The 20,241-nt window shown below is 31.5% G+C and overlaps 1 protein-coding gene across 2 annotated transcripts in view; it reads left to right on the forward strand.

Moving 5' to 3' along the window:
• Nucleotides 1–20,241, forward strand: part of LOC113523163 (C3 and PZP-like alpha-2-macroglobulin domain-containing protein 8) — a 267,491-nt gene that overhangs the window by 90,049 nt on the left and 157,201 nt on the right. For both annotated transcript variants that reach the window (XM_052898520.1, XM_052898521.1), the window contains exon 2: nt 13,979–14,105. In XM_052898520.1, coding sequence (XP_052754480.1) covers nt 14,041–14,105 — 65 coding nt within the window. In that variant the 5' untranslated portion in view covers nt 13,979–14,040. The remainder of the gene's footprint in view (nt 1–13,978; nt 14,106–20,241) is intronic.

Raw genomic sequence — 20,241 nt, forward strand, 5'->3', positions numbered from 1 at the left:
TTTGATACTTTAGCTCTTATTGTGGAATTTACTGAAACTATGCTAGTTTGTACTTTAGTGGGTTGTTTTGATATTTGAATTTGTTACATTTGTAGTTTATGTTTTGATGTTATTGCTGGCTAAGTATAGAAAAAAGTTGGTTTCTTCGAATTTTTTATTTAATAACTTATATATATAGATATATATAAAATAATTTTTGTTATCACTAGAATCATTATAAAATTTTATACCTAACTGTTGCAGATATTGTAGAAAAATAAAACTTGACAAATTGGGAATCCCACTTTTTTAGATGCCACGTAAAAATCACTAGAAGGGTTGGTGATTGATTTAGCACGTTTTCAATTCCCATTTTTTTTTTATTTTTCAATCAAAAAGAACTATAATTCTACTAATATCATGTTTAAAAACTGTCTAAAAAGTTTATAAACATGTTGCGATGTAGGTACACTGGTAATAGATTTATATTAAGCTTTCAGCAAAGAAGTTTATGAACAAATATAAAACAAATGAGCACTGGAACTAACTTTCTCTTATTGCTCTGCCCTATTTTGGCTGTAAAGCAATACGAGTGGAAACTAACACAAAAGGCATATTAAAATAATAATTGGCATTTAGAAATTACATGTAAAGTACCATATTTACTTTACTTATTTAATGATTATACACAATATGAAGCTAGTTACTATTTTCTATACCACTAATTTAATTTTTCAAATACAACAGCATCAAATAGTATTTTCAAAAATATTTGTATATTTTACTACATTCAATAAGGAACCCCTGTTCAACTTTGTAATTGGTTCCGGAGATATCATATTAAATAACAATGGTTCTTCAATTGACGACTGGGTTTGAAAATTTAAACTTTTGCGTTGCATTGTTTACAGATTATAGGGAAGGGGATTTCCCCTTCGCGAACGCGATAATTTAGATAAAATATATTTTTTTACGCAACTTAGAATAGCAATTAAGCTGACGACTCCCTCGATGGAAAGTAGTAATCATTGCCTATAGACTATTATCATATTTTCCCTAAATTATCACGTTAAATCCCATTTTTTATAAATGATGACGTCTATTTCTTGATTTTATATACGTAATACAAATTAAGATATATATATATATATATATAATATCAAAGCAGTTACATTTTAAGACTTAACTACAGAGCATTAGAGACGAGTACTTAAAGAGTTTTAAATAAGCACGCTTCTATATCGAATAAATCAAGTTTTAGTTTTTGGTGAAATTTCGTACTAAACGTCCAATGGTTTGACGTCTCGCCAGATACCCGTTGAAATTTACGACCTGATAAAACATCACCAGGCTGCACTGAGCTGCCACAACAAATCGCGTCCTCTGTTGTATAAGGCAATACCACTCCAGCACCGAGCTACGGGAGGTCAAGTTAGAGTGGTGGCCGTATAAAACTTGTCTGCCAAATGGATTACCCCGATTAAGTATGAGCGACCTTTAACCCGTATAGGTTGACTCATGATTAGTTACAAGCGGGGATTTAGCGTTGAAAGCTTTCGGATTTTGTGCATACCTTTCAATATCGCTTTGCTGGTATTTCTGAAATGCATTAGCATTCACTGAGATTATAATTTGATTTGATTGCACAAAGCTATGTATGTATGTGCCCTTATGACGATAAAGTAAGAATATGTGTCACGATGCATTTTTTTATACTTAGGGTATTATACCTAAGAGGCAACTGACATGGCCTTGAAGTTATTTTATTTAGTTATCAAAACTAATCCTCCTAATATTATAAGTGTAAAAGTTTGTAAAGGTTTATTTACTTTATCACTTTTAATTTAAGATTGTAACAACTTCATTTGTTTCTATCACTAAAATAACTTCATATTTAGGTAGAGATTTAATTTTTTTTGTTAACCTTAGTATTCGCTACTGTAAATCCCAGATATTTTTGTATTTTTTCCTTAATGATATTACAAACAGAATATTATTTTGTCTAAGTTTCGAAATTATGACTGAATAGCCAGCTGATTTCTAATAACAGAGTCAGGACAGGCTAGCAATTAAATGGGTTATCAAATACTTTTTTTTATTCCTCAAAATTAATCAATAAATGTAATAAAATGGCAAATAATTTTATACTATTAAAAAGAGCATAAAATTCGCTATAAAATAGCAACACTATGAATATCGCATAATGCGGGTGTCTCAAAATTTTAATCAGTAAAAAAAGGGAAAGTCATTCAATCAAATTAATATTAAAGTAACACGAAAGTTAACCTTATTGAGTGATATCATCAAAATCTAATTTTAAAGTGCCTTTGGAAGTAGCTTTAAAACGTAAAAAAAACTCAAAAAGTAGGTCACCTATTATAAAGAAGTACGATTATGGCTAACCGCACCATTAATTTGATTTAAAAAATAGGAACCACGGGACATAGCCTACATCAAACGAGAGAGCATAAATTTTTCAGTAGACCCATTTGGACCAGGACCTCTGTTTTTTTGCATATCTGAATGTGCCCAATTACTGAAAGGGCTTGTTGTACGTATGGTGTATAATTAAAGTAAGTAGCGAGTTCTGTTAATTATTTCTGTTGCAAAATTTACTTTCTTATTCCTATGTAATTTGTGTTAATTTCATTAATTACAGTTGTAATTAGGTAAGTTACTTTTGTTTGTTAAAGTGCTCAAAGTAAATATATACACATACATACATTTTATTCGTACACTTAGTTACTCACGTTACATTTGCTTTTCTTTTTTTATAACATCTCATCCTAAAGATTGTCGATGCAAACTAGTTGTATTTACCCACTTACAATATGTTAGTGGACAAATGTTATTGGCCTATGATATTGAAATTCATGCCATGTAATAATTATTAAGTTTAAGGCCGTTTTTATTCTAAATATATAAAAATAAAATAAAAAATAAAAAAAAGGCACAAAATTGTTATCATATAGTTATGATAAATGCAAATGTTGGGTATCATCCTTATCAATGTAAAAATGTTTCAATGTTTGTTACTAAATCGTACTTAAATGTATTTAACCATTTAAGTACGATTTAGTAACTTTACTTTAGATTTGAATAAAAAAATCCAACTGTATTGAGAACCTCCTTTTTGTAGTCGGTTAAAAAATAAGAATAATTAAAGCATTTAACTTACATTTTATTACAGTTCAGCATGGTACAACTAAGCTCTTATCTCCTCTTAACAAAACAGACAATTTTTTTAGAAAATCTCTCTCTTCCATTTTATCTAAAGCTGTCAGGTCCTCGCTCATATCACAGCCGCTCACGATTAAGGGCCCCGAATGGTTGTGAAACTAGTCGAGCTTTCTCGGCCTAATTACACGTAAGTTAAACAGGTAGTTATTACATTAATAATATTGCCTAATTGTTGCTATAGCTATTAAGTATTTGTTACGATTATACAAATATTAAACCGCTATCATCTCATCCATTACGTCCTACTACTGCGGTTAAAGCGCACATAAAACCAAGAGCTTTATGTGATACTCAGCGATATTATTGTTATGAGTGATGTTGTTAACTTTCCTGGATTTAATGTATGTAAAACGTGTTACATATATTCGACTTTTGGTTATGTAATTGCTTTTACCGTAACCAATTACCTTCTAGGAACTCGAAGTTATATAAGGGAGTCAAAAGTTACAAACTTCTTTTTGAATTTATACAATGATTAAAAATTTTGTAAAACAATTATAATGTTTAATATTTATAGAAATTTATTTATTATTTTACATTTAAAGTCATTTATTGTCATAATTTGTAGTACACTCTAGTAATAGGTACTTAAATGTTGCACATCGACATGAGCGCAAATAATATCAATTAGACTAGTATTAACATAAAACATATAATCAGTGCCCACCTTAAAACATCACCAAAAGCCTAACTGTGGTTGCCAAGTATAGCAACTAACAAAGTTAACAGCCGATATGATGATAACGACGATATCATTGGTCTAATTTTGATATTAATACACCAAATGACCGGAGATAGGATAGTGATGTGAATATTATAATAACACGTTGCTAAATTTCTCTTTGCGGAGAAGATAGAAAGATGGCTTGACCACTTAAATATCATTTAAGAAATACTAGTTATTTCATTATTTTTATTTTAATATAAATAAAATACATTAATGAACGACGAGATATTTTGTAGACTTTACATTGAATTGATTTCAAATAATCTAGAATGTGGAATCGGGCGTTTACAAAATAGATTTTTTGTTATAACAAGCAGGGTTCCCGTAAATAAAAATGACAGTATGGAATAATCCCTACTAATTGTAAAAATAATTATCAAAATTTATTTAGAATTGATGAATATATATCGGGTAATAGTCACACATAATATACAAATTGTAAAGTAGTTTTCGCTTCCAATAGGACGTCGCTTTAAAATGACATTACAGTGCTATATATTTCTTTCATAGAAAAAAGTTTTCTACCCTACAAACGCTCAACATAATAAAATACAATAGTTTAGTAGCCCCATAAAGGTTGCAAGAGTTAGTGTAAGTGTTGAAAGGGTGCTAAAATTGTATTTTATACAACTCAATGCAGGTGCAAAATGATGTTTATTAACTCGTAGTGCAAAAAGTGTTTTATAACTTTGAGTGCTTTATTCGTTGCCCATTTTTCTTACGTGAAATAGCATTCCAATAATCATGCAAAAATAATATTGAAATAGTTTATGTTAAATTTATTTAAATTAATACGTGAACGTTAGTACAGACGAGAACCACATTGACAGATGTAAAATGGATTTTCATAAATATATGCTTGTTTTAACAAGAAAATTGTACGAAACAAACTGGCATTACGTCTCTAATAATAATTTAAAATTTTGCATTGCAATATTTGAAATCTTAAAATCGAATTCAATTAACCTTCTAGATGGTAAAAGAGACAGAAGTACTTAGGTAAATGACTTTTTTAACCTTTCTTTCTTCAATAAAGGAAATACCAAATTAGATTAATGTTATGTCAAGGTCGGAAACAAAGTCTTTTGAAAATTAGCAGATCCAAAATGTGTTAACAAAGTTTTTTTTTCCAATGAATGCCGCGCTCGACGATTCGAGGGCAAAGCACTTTGTTCTATCAAAGGCCACCCTTGGCTAATTAATAAAAGTGTCTCAAAAACTTGACACATAAATTACGACACCCTACAAATCTACGGTGTCCTGTCCATAAGAAGAAACGTTTATCTTTTCTTTAACATTAATTTCGGCAAGACACCAACGTGAATTTAATTAATAAATCTCTGTTAATTAATTTAAGGAATGTCGCAAGGAAAACGTTATTGTGTGAGTTTACTAAAGTTGGAGTTTAAAAGGGCGCACCGTAATGGAATCATTGGAAATACCTGTACAATTTTGAACAAAATTAAATTATTTCTAAATGCCTTCCAAAAGAAGGAGGTAAGTTTTTTCTTTTTTGGAAATTAAATTACGCAAGTAAATTAATCACATAATAAGTTTCGCATTTTATTTCAATTTCATGATGAACAGTGATTAGAAATTTCATAAGTATATTTTACTTTGTGAAATAACTAGTAACGACATGCTTAGTGATATATTTTTGAACAATTATAATATTTTAATATTTTAAGGCTAATTTTCTCATAAACATTAATTTCAATTGGATTAACAATAAAACCTGTAATATTTTAATTATAATGGAATAATTTCATTCCACGTTCATAACTTCAACAACATTAGGGCGCCAATGCCTTACATCATTAGGCCGGTCCCCAGAAGGACCACTTCTGTAATTTGTGCCCTGAAAGGGTTCCACAATTTATGTTTTTACCTGTCTTACACAGCTGAGCACCAACCCTAATTCAAATCCATATGAATCGTAGGGTTACATCCACAGTGTAACAGAGATAGCGATAGCAGTCTAAACTCTAATATAATTAAGAAATCAATTAACAACTTAATCAATTTGATAAATTAGTTGGACATATTTCAAACTAGCTTTTACTTACGTTTTGATCCACATGATCAGGATATATTCATTGGTTGTAATGAAAAGTAATCTATGTCCTTCTACATCACATAATCCTCCCTACGTCTAAACGAAATTTTGTAAATATTGGTTAAGCTATAAAGTGCTCAGTTAAATAAAGAAGCAAACTCTCACTTTCACATTTATAATATTAGTGAGAAGTAGCTGTATTTATAACTTCGCTTACAAGTGTCCTTTTTATCTGGGGGAATCCATCATAGTGATTCACTCGTTTCTTCTGGACCAAGTTCTGCAAGATTTTTGCAGAAAAAATCCCATGGTGTTTAATCTCATTGTCATAATACCACGACATAAGTGGGAAGTATTTGTCAGTAATGGAAACCTCATGATTATGAGGTTAACATTTTTTATTGTATTACACAATAAAAAATGTTAACCTCAAGCGGTCTTCATTGGAATCTATCGTGACTAATTTCTATTTCATCCTTCACATAAGCAAACTGTCTTAATCTCATCCTTACGTATCATTCCTTATTGATATTCGTTAAGCTTAAATAGCACAGCCGGAGTTGCCATTCTATTGTCATTTGTAAAAAAGATCACAAAAAACATAATCGAATTAAAAACCTTGTTTTGTTTTAAAAAATAAATCGCTTTCTCTCATACAATAACACAATCGACAAAGGTTCTGCACAAACTGTTTTGCACCTTTGAACGCTAGGGTTTATATAAGGGTGCTTTGGAGGGCCAAGCCTTTGTGTCTTCGAGTAGGCTTTCAAACTGTAGAGCCGTTTGAAGGTATAATTCAAGATTTTTCTCCTCGATTAGCGTCAAAACTTAAATTAGAGATCGTAATGAACTTTTTTTCTGTTTTACTATTCTTTTTATAAAATAATTGCATTTGTATTTACTTCCATTTTCATTGGTACTCACATTGTTAAATCACTTTGCTGTCTATAAATTAATAATTATTCAGTTTACTTAAACTTTAATATGAAAACACAGTTGAATGTGACTCGTCGGGTTAGTTAATCGCTGAGTATAAGCTGCTAATTACTCAGTTTACTCAGACTTTCAAATTATAGCAGAGTTTTAAGTGACTCGTCGAGGTAGTAAGTCGCGGAGTACAAACTCACATCCTGCGCTGTGTTTGTCTGTAGATAATCGTTACTCGACAGTCTTTCTTTCGGTTGTCGTTATTTGACCTATAAACAGGACATATAATTATTCGAAGGCACGAGCTTTGAGATCCATAACTCTAAACTGCTTGATAACAATAGTCACTACAATTTTGAACAGGTGATTTATTACTATAAAGTATTTCCAAATAATAGCAAATACTTGTATTTATAACAAATAAATCTATTGTTTACTAATTGGCATTGTTTTAGTTGAAGAATATAACGTCTTAAATTTATAAAGAATAGTTATTGAAAAGTATTGTCTTATAGCTTCTTGTTTATTTTTGTATTTTAATAACATTGAAGATTTTCAATTTTTTTGCTATAATTTAATATAAAATTAATTTATTTATTAATATTAAATTTATATAATAGACGTTGTTTATTAATGTGGTATTGATTTTGAATAAAAATAAAAATTAACTTACTAAACGAATACCCATGTTCTATATATCTTTGTATCTAAAACTATTATAAAAAATATATAGCAACCGTAATTGGCGAGCATGTATGAAAAGATTGATGAATGTGGAAGAAGCGAAAGAGGTTTGTTTGAATCGAAGCATTTGGCGTTCCATTGTTTCTGCCTACCCTAATAGGAGACAGGCGTGACAGATATGTATGTATGTAAATATATAGAATAGATTGAAATCGAAGATATATTTAATATTATTATATTTAAAAGGAAATTTATGTTCATTTGGTAATATAATATTGTTTATGTTTTAATGAACTTCTGTTAGATAATCTATCATTTCAATTATGTATTCACTTTTGGAATATTAATAATTTCATTAATGAGCAATATCATTTCGAGATATCTGAAACGTGAATTTGAATATCATGTTATTATTACGTATTGAGATAGTTATTCTATATTTGAATCGACAAAGTGTTTAGAAAATATTAATTTTGATTCAAGCTTATTTATGGTGTTTCGGTTTATATGGAAGATTAAATTTTGATAATGAAAGTACGACTAATTGCTAATTGTGCCTCTAAATACATCGTTGAAGTTCATTTTAAACTTTTGCTTTTAATATAAATTATTATATATATTTTTTAAACCACGAAGGTGACAAGCATACAGCCGGTCTGATAGTAAACAGTTACTGTTGTCTATAGACGCCTGTAACACTAGGTGTGTCACGTGCATGTTTAAGATCATTAAGAAATCTTAATATACATATACATATAAATTATTTACTAGACTTAAAACATATCTAATGTAAATCTAGTGCATTAAATATTCGTATTAAGATACGTCAATTCCTATTAATAATGTTGCAATTATTATTTAGCTTTGCCAGACGAAGTGTGTATGTGTGTGTGTGATTTCTATATTTATTTTCATAAACATATCTCTTTCTATCCTTTCATCTGCCAACATAATTGCTGTGCCGTTATTACTCACAAAGATCATGCTCGGCCAGTATCTTTTATGTATCACAATAACTCCTTTCCCTTATAGCGTATTTAATACACACGTCACGTGCGGCGATCTCGCAAAGAAATTATAAAGGGTCAGCAAATTATAAGACTGCCTTCACACTTACGATAGTAGAGACGCAGCTTAGTCGTGCGAATAACTAAGTTGTCCTTCTTCCTCTTCTATTATTGTTGTTTATAGTATAAATACTTAACCGTATTGTTAACAATATTAAAATAATATCAGTTATGATACTGATAAAAAAATGGGCGACTTTAATTCTGTATTTAGTATTTTTTTATATAACTTAGAATGGCAAACAAGCTGACGGCCCACCTGATGGAAAGTGATAGCCGTCGCCTATAGACATGAGCAGTACCATGGACATAATAGAGTATACTGTTTCGCCCATGATACCCCCTATGCGTTGCCATTCCTGAGGACTCAGGTGTTATTCCTCTGTACCCTGTAAATATTATTATTTAAATATACTGGAGAGAAACTTCGTACAATAGTCGTTTGCAAAACATGAATAGAATTCTTTTTTTAATACAACTTAGAATGGCAAACAAGCTGACGGCCCACCTGATGGAAAGTGGTAACCGTCGCCTATAGACATGAGCAGTACTATGGACATAACAGAGTATACTGTTTCGCCCATGATACCCCCCATGCGTTGCCATTCCTGAGGACTCAGGTAATATTCCTCTGTACCCAGTAAATTCACGCCATATCCCACCTTTCAAACTGAAACACAGCCACAACTGCTTCAAGGTTGAAACACGAATGGGACAGAGGTATTCAAGTAATCGACTTTTGTACAAAGTCTCCCTCTAGTACTCAATACAATTAAATAATACGTAAATTACTTATAATAATAATGAAGCACCGCGTTCGTGACTCACTCGCTATTTGTCCGAAAAGGTTGACTGGTAAAGAATGCTACTAACATCAAATCCGCTTTTTGTACCATATTTTTATTTAGCCAATAAAGTAATTTAAATGAAAATACATCAGTCTACTCATATTTTCCCTCCAAACAACTGTGTTTTCGTTTAAACAGTGGGATATGGTAAAAGCATGGGTTATGAAATAATAATATAAATAATTTAATTTAAAAAAAAAAAAAAACTAGTGGTAAAATCTTTTTCGTAATGAAAAATATGTACTAATTATCTTTTCCATGTCTACTATCATCATGTGTTCAGTTCAGTTACTATATTGAATTTATACGAGTACATTAAAATTTTTGTTGCTTTTCAATACAATATTGCTTATTGGTATATTATAACTCGTAGATTAGATAATAGAACATACAATTTAGATTTCGACTTTATCTCGTATTATAGGGTACAGGATTTCTTGTACATATTCAAGATACAGTATGATTGGAATAATATAAACTTCATTCCCCTCCATTTGTAATAAATAATAAATGAGTTACTACATTTTCTGGGTTCACCGGTACACCTAATATATAAGATAATTTGATACTTGAACAAGGAGATTGAGTATTATGTAACAAATACCTATTGTTCTCGAAGAAGAATTACATATTAAAGAGTCTATTACTATTTTTATTGACAAAAGCCGAAAAATAATTTTATTTTCTTGGCTTTTCGAATAATATTATAATATATCTATTCTTTCATTCAATTGGAAGAAGAGACAGTTTGTCTTTAATAATTTGATAGCAATTACAACGATATAGATGAAAAATATGTTAAGATTATTTTTATGGATTATTTATTTATTTATTTATTTATTACATCCACTGGGTGAGCCTTACAATCTTCCAATACGCTCACCCAGGAAAGCATGAGTACAATTACATACAAAAAGGAATATTACACAAAAATATTAAACAAAAAATAACACAAAAATACTTAACTGAAATAAAAAACGTCTGAAGACAAATACTCTGTGGTCACTCGACGAAACTCCAGCAAGTTGGACGCAAATACATCCAATTGCGGATACTGGATTAAAATATCATTGAGTAGTTTCAATACAAGAGATAGGGGAGCCTGCTTAGAAAAATCTTTAGACAGCATTCAAAAAATTAATAGACATGTTACCGTAAAAGCCCGTACACGGGTAAATCTTAGATTTTACTAGTAAATCTTAGAATCTACCAACATGTGGTGGAAATTCTAATTACTTTTATGACTTTTACCAATCTAAACGTAATCTACTTTTCTGACCACGAGTACGAACACCACGTACTAAACATGTCTAAGTATTTATTGTTTTTGACATTTACCACGTCTTTGATGTATTTCGGGTAACAGATATAATATTTAGACATGTTTATATGTATGGTGTTTCTACTCGTAATAAGAAAGGTAGATTTTTTATTGGACGATAATGGAATGGCTACCCCGCCCGCGCTAAAGGTATATACTGGCGGGGCACTAGTGAGGGATGACAGGTGAGAATGAAAAGGCAGGTCAGTTTGCCCATCGTAATGAATACACCTGTGCTTCAGCACGATGGTTTCCAGCGGGGACCACGTGGAGGTCGACCAGAGGGGGTATATTACTAGCAATGGAACTGGTAGTCCGCATAAATAACAATTCCTTCCCCCCAGAAAAGGCATGTCAGTCAACCTATCGTGATGAATACACCTGTGATTCAGCACGATGGTTTCCAAGGGAGACCACGTGGAGGTTGATCTAACGGAGTATATTGCTAGCAATGGGACTGGTAGTTCGTAGTAGTTAATTACTAATAATCCCCCCCCCCCCTTGAAGTTCGATAAAACATACTATATTACGTTCTACCAGGAGAATCAAACACTGCCGTGTGTAAGACCTCAATAAACTTCAACCTATATTAGGTCAGCGCGTTCCACAAGTTGTAAAACAGTTTTATGTATCATAAATACGGCTTTACTAAGTTTAAGTGCTCCCAGACGTGGAACGAGTAATCGAAAACGCAGTATCCATGTGAGATGAGCTCATTTCGCTGTTTATTTACTTAGTAATAACGTTTTAACTGTCCAAGTCTGATATATTGACGGAATCGACCTAGTAATGGTCCGGGTAAATTGTATTTTTTATATCACTGGTTGTAACAAACAAGATGATGGCCTACCTGACTAAATATATCGTTATGTTATAATTAAATGAAATGAAATGAGTTTATTTGCATTAAACCAGTATTTTTCAAAGTGTTGGTCGCGACCCCTTGTATATTATAATACATAATGAAGTATCTATAACACACATCGATTACATGTCTGTTTTAGATACTTTATTATGTATTATTTATTTTATTTTATCGATACCTAACTGTGAATATAAATACAACTGTGTACGGATTTCATAATTGTACTATAATAAAATTCATACACATTCGACACCGTGGAGGGTAGGGGGTCGCAAGATATTTTTACATAATAAGGGGGTCGCGTCATGAAAAAGATTAAAAAACACTACATTAAAAAATCTTAAAATTATTAATATAAGCCACGTATTACTAAGTTTGGTACCTGTTTAATTGCCTAAAGCGACGTAGACATGCAAATATTTAATAGTTAGTATACATAGTTATAGCCGTTTGGTCCCAGCATAGATCAGGCCACCCCTTCCTTTCCCGTGGGTGTCGTAAGAGTCGACTAAAGGAGGTCGAGGATGGGTATCAACGTCCCTATTGAAACATCTCTAAAAGCCTAACTGCGGTTGCCAACCCGCCTGCCAAGCGTGGTAATTACTGGCAAAACTCCCATTATGGGGAAGGCTTATGTCCAGCAATGGACAGTTAACGGCTGAAATAATAAATAATATAATAAAAATACATAGTTAGTATAAATATACATATCAATAATATAATTGATAATGGGGAATAAACTATAGATGTGAGATTACGGTATTGTGTTTATTCCAATCAGAAACGTAATTGTCTTAAAATAAAACTAAATCTGCCTTCTTGTTTTATAGTAGTAGACTTTAAGAATATTAATTTAATATTACAATTTTAAGCTAAGATTGAAAACATTTGCAAAACTGTCTTATTTTCAAACGATTTAAGATTTTGTAAAAAAAAGCACAGCGTCGTTAACACAGATATAATTAAATCAAATTCGATAGAAAAGTAATTTTAAAATTTGGCGCAAATAGATCGAGTAATTAACACACGAAAATTGTCGACTACTCCATTACATAAGCATAGGAATAGTTCCCACGTTTTGCGGGCGGGTTGTCAAAATCTACTTGTTGAAGTGAAAATAGTCGAGATTTTTGTGACTGTCACATTTTTTTTACAACACAGGGGGCAAACGAGCATGCGGCATCACCTGATAGTAAGTGACTACCGCTGCCCATGATCACCCACAACACCAACGGCATTGCAGGTGTCCTGCCGGCCTTTTAAAAAGGAATATGCTCTTTTTTTGAAGGTTATGATGTTGTTTCGGTTCGGAAAGACTGCTGCTGGAAGTTGATTCCAAAGAGTGTCTGTCGTTTATTCTAATAAACAGACACCTCTAAATACCATAATTAATATCTCGTTGCCCGTACATATTCGTATACCTCTTTAATACAAGTTTCATACATACATTTCGAGTGCTCTTAATTTGGCCACTATTCAGAATACGCCTGTACTAACTAACTCTTAAGTTGTAGCTGTAATATTAGTATAGAATTATTGATCTAGCAGAATATGTTCTCAAACTTTGGTCACAAACTTGGACATACGATAAAGTTGTGAAATTAACGTATTAGTTTCAACAGTACCAAGTTTATATATACACTAGAACAATATAAAACCTAAGTAATACTGTGTTATGTTGTCAGTGTTAAACTATTGTTTCCATTTATGTTTTCTATTGGAAATCTGAGTCTTCAGGAATGGCAACGCATGGGGGGTATCATAGGCGAAACAGTATACTCTGTTATGTCCATGGTACTGCTCATGTCTATTAAAAATTATATTATATATCGATAAGAAGAATCCGTTCGCAATTAATATAGATATCCAAATAGTATAGGCAAAATCGCTATGGGTGAAAAGTCATTAGTGTCCAGAAGAACTTAATATACAGATATCGGATAAAACATTACTAAGTAAAATCAACTGTCATGAAATTTTACATGCGAGTATACAAATATTTTGGATTATAACATATCTCGGTCACACAAACTAAGATGCGGGTAAAATGCAAAATAATGTATCCATATAGAACATAGTTTTACCACATTGTTTCCTACCGTTTAGTTCAGAAAACAGATTTCCGAAAAGAACTGGCAAAAAACTATGACGTGAAAGTACAAAGTATTTATCAAATCAATAGAAGCTCAAGCCTTCTTTTATCTCAAACAAACTTGTTCTAACTCGAGTCAAGTTTAGGATTAAACGGAAAAATTGTCTTACAGATCCAAACTTCTGGACCGCAATATCCGGCGAGTAAGGAAATGCGCTGACCTGCCAGTACAACATGGCCGCTATAGCGGTGCTTCTGGCGCTGCAGATCGCGACCGCCACCGCTGGAAAGTGCACCACGTGAGTAGTTTTTCTTTTCGAGTTAAGAAAAAAGACTATCTAACTAAATAAATTTTTGTACATATCTGTACATTTACATATACATTTTCAACATCAGCAAGAAGGTACTCATATGTTGCCCTTCTTTATGCCATATTAATAATATAATGTTATGCTTATGTTTTTACACATTACAACACATGCGCACGCGCGCCTATACTTTCTCACACACTTGTATGAGTGTGTGTGTGTGTGTGTGTGTGTGTGTGTGTGTGTGTGTGTGTGTGTGTGTGTGTGTGTGTGTGTGTGTGTGTGTGTGTGTGTGTGTGTGTGTGTAAGTGTGTGTAAGTGTGCGCAGAAAAAGAGAGAATATAGACAGAGAATAAAGGGATAAATAAATAAGTTTGCGACCTCTTATATAAACCGTATGGTAAAAATGTGAAATGGCTTTTACCATTACGTTTTTGCTTCGTCCTATAACCTTGAATCTTTCAAATGTAGCGTGAAAAAGCACTTAGTGAGTCGGCATAGTGCGGCCAACTATTATGAGTACATATAACGTTCTCTTTTCGGTTGATCGCAATGTTGTCTTCATGTTTTCAGAATGATATGGCCAAATGTCATGCTATAATAACAAATATATACATACATATACAAACTTTAAATACACACCCTATAGATATTTTCTATTTTTGAGTTCTCAAGGTTAACTAGAAGAAATCCCTTCAAGGGATATGCCCGCCTATGTACATATTATAAATACACCTGTGTACATTTTTGTTATAACCTAATATATATAATTTTGGTGTTCCGCCAGCGTATCCCGTTAGCGCAGTCGGGGATACCATACCATTTTCACCCATCAAAAAAATATATATATATAATTCTAAAATTGTGTTAAAAAATCAAAATAAATTAAATTATCAAAATATCGCACAAAGAGACATTCGAATCAATTACTATTTCTTTTTTAAAGTCCACTATAAAAATCAGTATTTAACGGGTATTACTTTAAAGCGCACATCCAAAATGTCATCCTGGTTATAGTGTATATGGTATGTAAATAAGATCATAAAATATGTAAAATGCACTCAGGCATATGAATCTGTTTGATGTTTCGCTTCCTAATAAAGGATTTATTTATGAAGCAATTTGTAACAGTAAAGCGTTTTCTGTAATCGCTAATGGCTCTAAATAATTTTCTTTTGGATTATGTCATAATATTTATGCAATTTTAATTTTTTTACTTACATTTACTGTCTCAAATACACATCGTTTATCAAAGCAATGCGATAAAATGTATTCAGACAGTGACGGATAAAACCTAAGCGGGTTTTTGTTTCAATATTTCATGCTTGTATATATCTTTCTAATAATACTATAAATACTTTTTTTTATACAAAATGGAATGGCAAAGAAAGTGATGGCCCATCTGATGGAAAGTGGTGGCCGTTACCTATAGATATGAAAAGTATCAAGAACATAACAGAGTATAATGTTTAGCTCACGTTATCCCCCATGTGTTTCCATTCCTGAGAACTAAAACATGAATTGAAAAGTCTAAATGATATACATATACATTTAATTTTTATTATAATTCACCAAAGGGAGACTGTACAAAAGACCTCTGTCCCGTTGATGTTTCCACCGTGAAACAATCGTGTTTGCATGGCTGTGTTTCGGTTTGAAGTGTGGGATATGGCAGTGAATTTACAGGGTACAGAGGAATAACACCTGAGTCCTCAAGAATAACCACACGATGGTTATCGCTTTCCATTAGGTCAGCTTGTTTGCCATTCTAAGTTGCATAAAAAATATATAATAAACAATAAGTTTATTTTACTAATCTGTCTAGTAATCCGTAATGTGTACGTGTCAAAAAAAAAACATTTAACCAACACTTGACCTTCTCAAACTGCATTTAAAAATAAAGAGTATTTTTCACTGCGGCGTATAGAAAAGTGCTCGGTTCCGTTTTAATACTGGGGCGCCCGGAGCAAAAGTGAAAACGTGTCAAGCGTCGCGCGAAGCAAGTACGATATACTGCACATGCTAACAAGTGCGGTTTGTTCACCATCCATTAGGATATTATACTAATTTTAATAATAATAGGCTAAGGTAACCGCTTATTATTGGATGGGCCGTATGCTTGTTTAGCATCTCGTGGTGTAAAAAAGTTTCTTTTTGATGAGATAATTAATTACATGTTTTTCTTCCATTTACACAGTGTTTATAATTTAATATTCAAATTATTATACTTGTTAAGAAATTATTTATCATTTCAGCTATTAAATGTATATTAAGCTGAACATAAGCTTTCCCCATAATAAGAGGATTTTAGCCAGTAGTTGCCACGCTTGGCAGGCGGGTTAGCAACCGTAATTAGGCTTTTAAAGATGTTTTAAGAGGTACACTGCTATCCATCCCTCTAATCGCCTTTATGACACCCACCGGAAAGGAAAAGATGATCTATTCTATGCCGGGACCACACGGCTACGTTGAGAAATGATTACTATATAATAATAATATGAGATAATAGCATGGTAACGCTTAATTATGACATTAACTACACTAATAAATTTTTTCATTCATATATTTGTAAGAAATTATAAAGTTAAATATTTGTCCGATAAAAACGAAAGAATCAAGAGAGTTTAAAATGAAAGCAACTCTGATTACTGTCATATACTGTCGGTGATAATATGTATTAAAACATTAATTGGAGTATGATGTTAATATGAAATTTAATATGTCGATAATATTATTATGTCAATGAAAAATATTTAATTTATATTCATAATTTTATATCTGTAATTTGCATTCATAAGACCATAACGAAATAACTAGAATTTGAACAAATTTATGTAATGGTATAATAAAATAATCTGAGTGGATGGAAGATTAATGACCTCGCAACTAAAACATAACACTTAAAATTTACAGAAATAGGCTTCTAGCTCTTGTTTCTAGTAAAAAAATAAATATACAAATACATTAAAAAGTAAAAGAAAACATATAATTATGTCTAATTATCCAGACACATTGTCCAGTCACTTGTCCGGACTATGTTCAAGAATAAATGGTAGGCTTTTGCTTTCTAGCTTCGACCTAACCTATTATTATGTGAGTATTTGAGATATTCCTTTTATTTACTAATATATCAATAAGTCTAAGTCTGTGTAGTAAATAAATATTAAAATTGTGCTTGGGATACAAATATAATAAATAGGGTTTTATATAGTTTTACAAATAAATTTTTACAAAGTAATATTTTGAACTTTTTTCAAATCTATGATTTTAAAATTACTATATATAGAGAAGGATTTTTATATTTTATTAGACGTATAACGCGGCTTCAGCTGTGTGAGTAAGTATATAAAGTATCGTAACTTAGGACATAAGTTAGGATATAATCTAATCGTATACTAAATTTCATTGAAATCCGTCCAGTAGTTTTTGCTTCAAAAAGTAACATCCCTCCATTTTCTATATTTATATTTATATATATCCCTCCATATATAACATTCCTCGCATTTATTATATTGTATAGGACATATTTCTTTGTCTCCGCCATACATTGTATAACTTATACAATGTACCAGTATCTATAGGGAACTAACTTTGTCAAAACTCCGTTAAAATGAGAGAGACTTCTGTTTTAAAATTTCACGTCACAAAACTTTAACGATAATCATTTTTCAAAAGGTTAGGGGGATGTTGTAAAACGACTTGCCAACAATGAGGTCTTCTGAAGGTTAATTTCATTTTAGAGAGTCATTCGGTTAACGACTTTTTAACTTGGTCAGTTGTTATGAACTTAATAAAATAAATCCTCTTTTTTTTCATTTTAATAAATTAAAAACTGCCATGTGATAAGACAGTAGGAGCAATGTAACTCACTGTTATTTTCATATCTAGGACATTATAAAAGTCAACTATAAAAACACAATTTTGCGCGATAGAATCCGAAATGAGCATATTCTCAGAATCAATGTGACCGACATAGCCCGAAGGGTAAGCAAGCTAAAGTGGCAATAAGCTGGTCACATAGCTTAAAGAAACGATGGAATAGGTTTATTTTATTGTTGGGCTCCAGTTTATCATTATTAGGTTTGGTTTTTTGAACAATTATACACATATGGAATAATGTGAAAAGATACTCAAATTCATTTATTTTTATTCGTTTAGAATTTCTTGTTGTACGCTCTTATAAAAAAATTTGGTAACTATTATATAATATCATAATAAGAAAAAAAGTAATAAGGTACGGATTTTCCTTGTAGATAAACTTTTGGGAACACTATTTAGTATTTGTTTTCCTTATCAGTACTTGGAAGAGATTCAGGAAATTGTGATTTTTTTTTTTTATACAACTTAGAATGGCAAACAAGCTGACGGCCCACCTGATGGAAAGTGGTAACCGTCGCCTATAGACATGAGCAGCACCATGAACATAACAGAGCACACCGTTTCGCTCATGATACCCCCCATGCGTTGCCATTCCTGAGGACTCAGATGTTATTCCTCTGTTGTAAATTCAGCCAGATTCAAACCGAAACACAGCTATGACAACTGCTTCACGGTTGAAACACGAATGGGACAGTATGCAATAGACATAAAAATGGTGACTCATAACTCAAAAGAAATTTCTCCAAGAACTGGTTTAGTTGTATATTGGTAGCATAACTTTTTTTTATCTGATCTCTTCCTGCAAATTATATCTCTTGTTTTTCTATTTTACGAGCACAAAATAAGAAAATTTGAGTCTTATCTCTAGTACTATTTATTTGCGTTTCTAACCTATTCCTACATACAGTCATGTTCTTATAAACCATTAAAAACTCTGTCTACACTTCATTTTTAACCCGATTTGAAATCTTCCGCTTGATTTTTAAACATTTTTCTGTTAATTGTTTAACGCTACCCGTCTCTTAGTTTTATTTCGCAGACATTTAATTTCTGTCATTCGAACAAAATTTTGGAATTTAAATTTCTGAGAATTTCTAAATAAAATTATAAGTTGAGTGACATCTGTTATGTTACCTTTAATAGAAGTATACTTATGTAGGCAACATTTGCCATTTTGTATCAGGTGCGTTGTCAGCTTGTTTGCGATTCCCAGTAGTAATACGCAGTACATGAAACTTTTTTAACAACAACAAACTGTCTGACATTTGAGCGAAAGTATTTTATTATTAATATAAAAGACGGATAAATAAATTAACGTTATTTGAAATTTTATGTATGTACATACATGATTTATTCTTTTTAACCGACTTCGAAAAAAATATTCTCATTTTGGTTATATTTTTTTATATTTATTATCTCATAATCAGTTCTAAACCGATTTGGAAAATTCTTTTTTTTTATCTGAAAGGTTGTTAGGTTACTTTCAAATTGGGCCCATATAAATTTTACTAAAATCGCTTCAGTAGTTTGGTTCTACATCAAACAATTTGTTACAATAATTTTTTTTTTGTGAAATACAATCGTTAATTATTTTTTGATTTTTTATAGATAATTGTGACATTGTCACACTTTATATAGGTAAAATTAAGAACGTTCTGAATAAGGCAGTGTAAGAATCCACATATTTCATCACATCTTAACCATATAATCTCAAGTAAGTAATACAAAATACAAACACGACCCTAATTGCCAAATTGTTAAGAGCAATGCCGATTTATTTCATAAAGTAGGTAATCCTTACATGACAGCGCTAAAACCTTTACAAGCATCCTTTATCCTTTTCATCTTTTATTTTCTTCCCTTTTTACGTAATCATACTTGTTACAGTCAGCATTTCTTATTGATTGATGGACATTTCCTAATGATATTGCTAATAGAAGTTTGAGAGAATCATTTGTATGCTCTTTTATCGTGATTAGTATTATTATTGCGATTTCCTTAACGTTTCCATCAAACTTTTGCAAAATATACTCGTATGTGAAATATACATACTCGAGTGCCTTTATTCGTGTACAAATATATATACTGGATGTTCTTTTTAAAAATATCTTTAAATCACATGAGCAGAAGGGATGATAAGTTTTCAAATGAGCGAAAATGCCGACAAGCTGCGTATGAGGGATAATAGATGAGGACGAAGTCACGTTAGTTTGGTCGATTGTATTGATTTTATCAAAAACTAATCACA

The sequence above is a fragment of the Galleria mellonella genome, unplaced genomic scaffold (assembly GCF_026898425.1).
Source record: "Galleria mellonella isolate WM207_F2 unplaced genomic scaffold, CSIRO_AGI_GalMel_v1 utg44, whole genome shotgun sequence".
Classification (NCBI taxonomy): domain Eukaryota; kingdom Metazoa; phylum Arthropoda; class Insecta; order Lepidoptera; family Pyralidae; genus Galleria; species Galleria mellonella.